The sequence below is a fragment of the Copadichromis virginalis genome, linkage group LG16 (assembly GCF_057382275.1).
Source record: "Copadichromis virginalis isolate Kocher_CV1m ecotype Utaka linkage group LG16, C_Virginalis_male_GT1.1, whole genome shotgun sequence".
In the NCBI taxonomy this organism is placed as follows: Eukaryota; Metazoa; Chordata; class Actinopteri; order Cichliformes; family Cichlidae; genus Copadichromis; species Copadichromis virginalis.
This window is the reverse complement of record NC_140633.1, coordinates 1,477,393-1,485,334: the sequence shown is the minus strand read 5'-3', so window position 1 is coordinate 1,485,334 and position 7,942 is coordinate 1,477,393. Positions and strand designations below refer to the sequence as shown.

At 44.8% G+C, this 7,942-nt stretch overlaps 1 protein-coding gene across 1 annotated transcript; it reads right to left on the bottom strand.

Moving 5' to 3' along the window:
• Positions 1–4,577: 4,577 nt before the first annotated feature.
• On the bottom strand, positions 4,578–7,424 carry LOC146690040 (uncharacterized). The gene is made up of 4 exons (XM_085434745.1): positions 7,407–7,424; positions 7,066–7,199; positions 5,275–6,196; positions 4,578–5,166 (listed from the first exon to the last, which is right to left on the bottom strand). Exons 1-3 carry the CDS (start codon positions 7,422–7,424, stop codon positions 5,605–5,607), a joined length of 744 nt encoding a protein of 247 aa, XP_085290871.1. The 3' UTR covers positions 4,578–5,166; positions 5,275–5,604.
• Positions 7,425–7,942: the final 518 nt, after the last annotated feature.

The following is a 7,942-nucleotide window of genomic DNA, read 5'->3' as shown; positions in this document are numbered from 1 at the left end:
TGCATTCCGGAACTCTGAACATTCCGGAACTCTGAACATTCCGGAACTCTGAACATTCCGGAACCTTGGTGCATTCCGGAACTCTGAACATTCCGGAATTCCGAACATTCCGGAACTCTGAACATTCCGGAATTCCGAACATTCCGGAACCTTGGTACATTCCGGAATTCCGAACATTCCGGAATTCCGAACATTCCGGAACCTTTGTGCATTCCGGAACCTTGGTGCATTCCGGAACTCTGAACATTCCGGAATTCCGAACATTCCGGAACCTTGGTGCATTCCGGAACTCTGAACATTCCGGAATTCCGAACATTCCGGAACCTTGGTGCATTCCGGAACTCTGAACATTCCGGAACTCTGAACATTCCGGAATTCCGAACATTCCGGAACTCTGAACATTCCGGAACTCTGAACATTCCGGAACCTTGGTGCATTCCGGAATTCTGAACATTCCGGAACCTTGGTGCATTCCGGAACTCTGAACATTCCGGAATTCCGAACATTCCGGAACCTTGGTGCATTCCGGAACTCTGAACATTCCGGAATTCCGAACATTCCGGAACCTTTGTGCATTCCGGAACTCTGAACATTCCGGAACGCTGAACATTCTGGAATTCCGAACATTCCGGAACCTTGGTGCATTCCGGAACTCTGAACATTCCGGAACCTTGGTACATTCCGGAATTCCGAACATTCCGGAATTCCGAACATTCCGGAACCTTTGTGCATTCCGGAACCTTGGTGCATTCCGGAATTCTGAACATTCCGGAATTCCGAACATTCCGGAACCTTGGTGCATTCCGGAACTCTGAACATTCCGGAATTCCGAACATTCCGGAACCTTGGTGCATTCCGGAACTCTGAACATTCCGGAATTCCGAACATTCCGGAACCTTGGTGCATTCCGGAACTCTGAACATTCCGGAACCTTGGTACATTCCGGAATTCCGAACATTCCGGAATTCCGAATATTCCGGAACCTTTGTGCATTCCGGAACCTTGGTGCATTCCGGAACTCTGAACATTCCGGAACTCTGAACATTCCGGAACTCTGAACATTCCGGAACTCTGAACATTCCGGAACCTTGGTGCATTCCGGAACTCTGAACATTCCGGAATTCCGAACATTCCGGAACTCTGAACATTCCGGAATTCCGAACATTCCGGAACCTTGGTACATTCCGGAATTCCGAACATTCCGGAATTCCGAACATTCCGGAACCTTTGTGCATTCCGGAACCTTGGTGCATTCCGGAACTCTGAACATTCCGGAATTCTGAACATTCCGGAACCTTGGTGCATTCCGGAACTCTGAACATTCCGGAATTCCGAACATTCCGGAACCTTGGTGCATTCCGGAACTCTGAACATTCCGGAATTCCGAACATTCCGGAACCTTTGTGCATTCCGGAATTCCGAACATTCCGGAACCTTGGTACATTCCGGAATTCCGAACATTCCGGAATTCCGAACATTCCGGAACCTTGGTACATTCCGGAATTCCGAACATTCCGGAATTCCGAACATTCTGGAATTCCGAACATTCCGGAACCTTTGTGCATTCCAGAACCTTGGTGCATTTCGGAACTCTGAACATTCCGGAACTCTGAACATTCCGGAACCTTGGTGCATTCCGGAACTCTGAACATTCCGGAATTCCGAACATTCCGGAATTCCGAACATTCCGGAACCTTTGTGCATTCCAGAACCTTGGTGCATTCCGGAACTCTGAACATTCCGGAACTCTGAACATTCCGGAACCTTGGTGCATTCCGGAACTCTGAACATTCCGGAATTCCGAACATTCCGGAACTCTGAACATTCCGGAATTCCGAACATTCCGGAACCTTGGTACATTCCGGAATTCCGAACATTCCGGAATTCCGAACATTCCGGAACCTTTGTGCATTCCGGAACCTTGGTGCATTCCGGAACTCTGAACATTCCAGAATTCTGAACATTCCGGAACCTTGGTGCATTCCGGAACTCTGAACATTCCGGAATTCCGAACATTCCGGAACCTTGGTGCATTCCGGAACTCTGAACATTCCGGAAATCCGAACATTCCGGAACCTTGGTGCATTCCGGAACTCTGAACATTCCGGAACTCTGAACATTCCGGAACCTTGGTGCATTCCGGAACTCTGAACATTCCGGAATTCCGAACATTCCGGAACCTTGGTGCATTCCGGAACTCTGAACATTCCAGAACCTTGGTACATTCCGGAATTCTGAACATTCCCGAACCTTGGTGCATTCCGGAACTCTGAACATTCCGGAACTCTGAACATTCCGGAACTCTGAACATTCCGGAACCTTGGTACATTCCGGAATTCCGAACATTCCGGAATTCCGAACATTCCGGAACCTTTGTGCATTCCGGAACCTTGGTGCATTCCGGAACTCTGAACATTCCGGAATTCTGAACATTCCGGAATTCCGAACATTCCGGAACCTTGGTGCATTCCGGAACTCTGAACATTCCGGAATTCCGAACATTCCGGAACCTTGGTGCATTCCGGAACTCTGAACATTCCGGAATTCCGAACATTCCGGAACCTTGGTGCATTCCGGAACTCTGAACATTCCGGAATTCCGAACATTCCGGAACCTTTGTGCATTCCGGAACTCTGAACATTCCGGAATTCCGAACATTCCGGAACCTTGGTGCATTCCGGAACTCTGAACATTCCAGAACCTTGGTACATTCCGGAATTCTGAACATTCCCGAACCTTGGTGCATTCCGGAACTCTGAACATTCCGGAACTCTGAACATTCCGGAATTCCGAACATTCCGGAATTCCGAACATTCCGGAACCTTTGTGCATTCCGGAACCTTGGTGCATTCCGGAACTCTGAACATTCCGGAATTCTGAACATTCCGGAATTCCGAACATTCCGGAACCTTGGTGCATTCCGGAACTCTGAACATTCCGGAATTCCGAACATTCCGGAACCTTGGTGCATTCCGGAACTCTGAACATTCCGGAATTCCGAACATTCCGGAACCTTGGTGCATTCCGGAACTCTGAACATTCCGGAATTCCGAACATTCCGGAACCTTTGTGCATTCCGGAATTCCGAACATTCCGGAACCTTGGTACATTCCGGAATTCCGAACATTCCGGAATTCCGAACATTCCGGAACCTTGGTACATTCCGGAATTCCGAACATTCCGGAATTCCGAACATTCCGGAATTCCGAACATTCCGGAACCTTTGTGCATTCCAGAACCTTGGTGCATTCCGGAACTCTGAACATTCCGGAACTCTGAACATTCCGGAACTCTGAACATTCCGGAACCTTGGTGCATTCCGGAACTCTGAACATTCCGGAATTCCGAACATTCCGGAACTCTGAACATTCCGGAATTCCGAACATTCCGGAACCTTGGTACATTCCGGAATTCCGAACATTCCGGAATTCCGAACATTCCGGAACCTTTGTGCATTCCGGAACCTTGGTGCATTCCGGAACTCTGAACATTCCGGAACTCTGAACATTCCGGAATTCCGAACATTCCGGTACCTTGGTGCATTCCGGAACTCTGAACATTCCGGAATTCCGAACATTCCGGAACCTTGGTGCATTCCGGAACTCTGAACATTCTAGAACCTTGGTGCATTCCGGAACTCTGAACATTCTGGAACCTTTGTGCATTCCGGAACCTTGGTGCATTCCGGAACTCTGAACATTCCGGAATTCCGAACATTCCGGAACTCTGAACATTCCGGAATTCCGAACAGCCAGGTTGGAATACACATGGTCTAAAGTCTTGTCTCCTCTGGTGTGGCAGGAGACATGTTGGTGGAATCTGGGTAGGACTGTCTTTAAGTTGGTGTGGTTGAAGTCGCCAGCAACAATAAAAGCAGCCTCGGGGTGTTTATTCTGGTGTTTGTTAATGGCTGCAGAAAGTTCTTTCATGGTGTTTGTTAATGGCTGCAGAAAGTTCTTTCATGGCCAACCTAGCATTAGCGTTGGGGGGGATATACACGGCAGTGAGTATGATAGAAGTGAGTTCTCTGGGGAGGTAATAAGGTCTGCATTTGACCATTAAAAACTCCGCATTAGGTGAGCAGTGACTCTCAGTAGTAGTGGAGTTCATGCACCAAGCATTGTTAATATAAATGCACAAACCTCCACCTCTGGTCTTGCCGGAGTCATCTGCTAGCCTGTCGGCTCGGTGTGTGTGGCGTCCTGCTAACTCGATAGCATTGTCCGGGCAGCTGTTGTTCAACCATGTTTCGGTGAAAAAACATGACATTTGAGTCCATAATCCGTCTGTTGTTAGTGATGGAGAGCCGTATCTCATCCATTTTGTTTGCCAGAGAACGGACATTGGCGAGGAAAATTCTGGGTAAAGGCAGCCGGTGTGGTGTTAGCTTTAGCTTAGCCCGTAGCCCGTAGCCCTCCGCGCCTACCTCGCCTTTGTTTACGATCCCGGCGCCGTCTGCGTGCACTTCCGCCTGGCCAGGGAGAGTGGGCAGCCTCCGGTGTTCTGGAGATCTCTGGGATGAGTCGGAGATCGGCGATAAAACTGTTGGAGTTATGAGTCCATGGAGTTATGGACTATAATAGTCCAAAAGTCCAAATCTTTAATAGAAAAGACAGGCAGAACTCAAACAAACAATAATCCAAACGAGGAGCTTATATACACACTGGAAAGTAAATAATTATAAGTTATTAAATCAGACTAATTAAATACAGTAAAACTAATAAGGGAAGACGAACACACGGGAAATAAAAATGACAACAGTGTAAACATACCAAAACTCAAAATAAAACAGGAAAGCTACTACAAACCAAGTGTGACACAAATACATTCATATTGAAACATATGTGATAATTTTCTTTCTTTGTAGAATTTTTAAGATATGTGTTAGAACAGTCATTATCCTGTTTGGATTAGGAACCAATCATTTTTGCCAAATAGTTAACACAAACTTAGAACAACAATGAACAATTTTCAAGATTCTGATTTACAGAACAAACAAAAGTCACAAAAGGTTTCATTATTTAAGAGACAAGATCAAGTTTTTCACACAGGAATGAAATGACAGAATCCAGTGCAGCGGGGCCAAAGGTGTGTGTCAGCAAACTGAAGGTTGAGGAATCAGTCAGCTCATGTTTAAGGTTGTGTTGGATTTTGAGAAGAGTCTGTCTGTTATTAGAAAGTAAGATTAACAATGTTACACCAATAACCCAAATACGGGGAAATGACAAATAATACCAAAAAAGATACAACTTTCATATTGTTTTACTAACTTACTTTGTCATATCAGCACTTGAATGGTCGATGCCTTTACAGACCATGTCTGTTGTGACATCACAGGCCAATCTTCCGGCAAACCCGAGGGCTAGCTCCCCAGCCTCCTCTTCACTCAGAACACTAAACACTGTTACTTTAGTTTTGGCCTTCTTAGGCCTGTCAAGAATCATTGCGGGCAGTTTGGCTTTACGGACCTAAAAAAGAAAAAGTGCAAACACCAAAAGAGCAGAGAGAGACACACACACACGCACAAAGTTAAATGCTTTTGTTTACATGGTGTAATTGTGTATATGTTGCAGCAAATGCACAATTTCCAGCCACATTGTCACTTCATTGATACGAGTAACCCGGATTTATTTCAGGTGACATCAAAATCACGAAATGTATACCTACCCCAATCAAACCTCTGAAAACATGAACTGACATGTTCTCTGCGTTGATTCTGCGCTTGATCTCGTCTTCTGTTATTGTGTAGGTTTTCTTTTTTGAGCTTGGTACAGATAAGCGACCATGCACTCTGTAAACTGTACTAGTTCCTTCTGAATCAGTTTGGAATTCTGTATCTGCATCGATCCTGTCAACATCAGCAGCAGCAGCATTATCTGTACTCAGACTTGTGCCGTATACTTCTGCTTCTTTTTCTTTGTCTTCAGTCTGTGTACCTTCATCTCTTTCAGTCTGTGTACCTTCATCTCTGACTGTCAGTCTTCCTATCTCACTGTTACTTGTCGGTTTGCTGCAGATGTCCTCTCCCTTAGGAACTTTTCCTTTGTCATTCGCTGCCTGATGCTTTCCCTGATGACATTCTTCACTGGCTACTTCTATTGCTCCTCCTGTATAGCCACCTACTATGCTGCACAACTCCTTTCCCTCTGCTGTGCTGCACTGTGCTGTTACATAAAGAAGAATGATATAAACAGCACTATATCAATTTAATTGTGAAGAGAAATCCCCACAATACGACACAGTTATGTCTAAAATAGTTTTGTGTAAAAACTGGATCTTGAAACGTCCACTTTAATTACACAGTCCTGGTGTGCAAAGGCAAAATTACGAAAAAAATTTTCACTTTAAACATTTTTGGACATTGTTTAGTTACAGTTGTGGTCAAAAGTTTACATACACTTGTAAAGAATAGAATATAATGGCTCTACCGAGTGTCCCGTTATTTCTAAAACTCTGATTTTTCTCTGATAGAGTGATTGGAACAGATACTTCTTTGTCACAAAAAACATTCATGAAGTTTGGTTCTTTAATGACTTTATTATGGGTTAACATAAAAAAGTGATCACATTTGCTGGGTCAAAAATATACATACAGCAACATGAATTAGCAATTTTGGTGACTTAGAAAGTTGTCAGTGAACTGAGCTTCATAGCATGGCCTCTTCACTTCTTGCGAGTGATTATGAGTGACTACAGTTGGTGACTTCTCTTAGGCCAATTAAATAGGGCTCATTGGATACAAACGCCCACAAACGCTACAATGGAAAAGTCAAAGTAGCTCAGCATGGATCTGAAAAAGAGAATTTTTGACTTGAACAAGTCAGGAAAGTCACTTGGGGCCATTTCAAAGCAGCTGCATGTCCCAAGAGCAACAGTGCAAACAATCGTTTGTAAGTATAACGTGCATGGCACTGTTTCATCACTGCCAAGATCAGGAAGAAAACGCAAGCTGCTGCTGAGAGAAAATTGGTCAGGAGGGTGAAGAGTCAACCAAGAATCATCAAAAAGCAGATGTGCCAAGAATTAGAAGCTGCTGAAACACAGGTGTCATTGTCCACAGTCAAACGTGTTTTGCATCTCCATGGACTGAGAGGCTGCTGTGCAAGAAGGAAGCCCTTGCTCCAAAAGCGGCACCTTAAGGCTCAACTGAAGTTTGCTGCTGATCACATGGACAAAGATAAGACCTTCTGGAGGAAAGTTCTGTGGTCAGACAAAACAAAAATCGAGCTTTTTGGCCACAATGCCCAGCAATATGTTTGGAGGAGAAAAGGTGAGGCCTTCAACCCCAAGAACACCGTGCCTACAATCAAGCATGGTGGTGGGAGTATTATGCTGTGGGGCTGTTTTGCTGCCAATGGAACTGGTGATTTACAGAGAGTAAATGGGATAATGAAGAAGGAGGATTACCTTCACATTCTTCAACATAACCTAAAATCATCAGCACGAAGGTTGGGTCTTGGGCGCAGTTGGGTGTTCCAACAGGACAATGACCCCAAACACACATCAAAAGTGGTAAAGGAATGGCTAAATCAGGCTAGAATAAGGGTTTTAGAATGGCCTTCCCAAAGTCCTGACTTAAACCCCATTGAAAACATGTGGACAATGCTGAAGAAACAAGTCCATGTCAGAAAGCCATCAAATTTGACTGAACTGCACCAATTCTGTCAAGAGGAGTGGTCAAAGATTCAACCAGAAGCTTGTGGATGGCTACCAAAAGCGCCTAATTGAAGTGAAAATGGCTAAGGGACATGTAACCAAATATTAGCACTGCTGTATGTATATTTTTGACCCAGCAGATGTGATCACTTTTTTCTGTTAACCCATAATAAAGTCATTAAAGAACCAAACTTCATGAATGTTTTTTGTGACAAAGAAGTATCTGTTCCAATCACTCTATCAGAGAAAAATCAGAGTTTTAGAAATAACGGGACACTCGGTAGAGC

Coding starts and splice junctions, on each gene's coding strand:
- LOC146690040 (XM_085434745.1), bottom strand. Junction 6,197..7,065: donor TCCATGGAGATGCAAAACAC/GTTTGACTGTGG, acceptor AAATTGATATAG/TGCTGTTTATATCATTCTTC.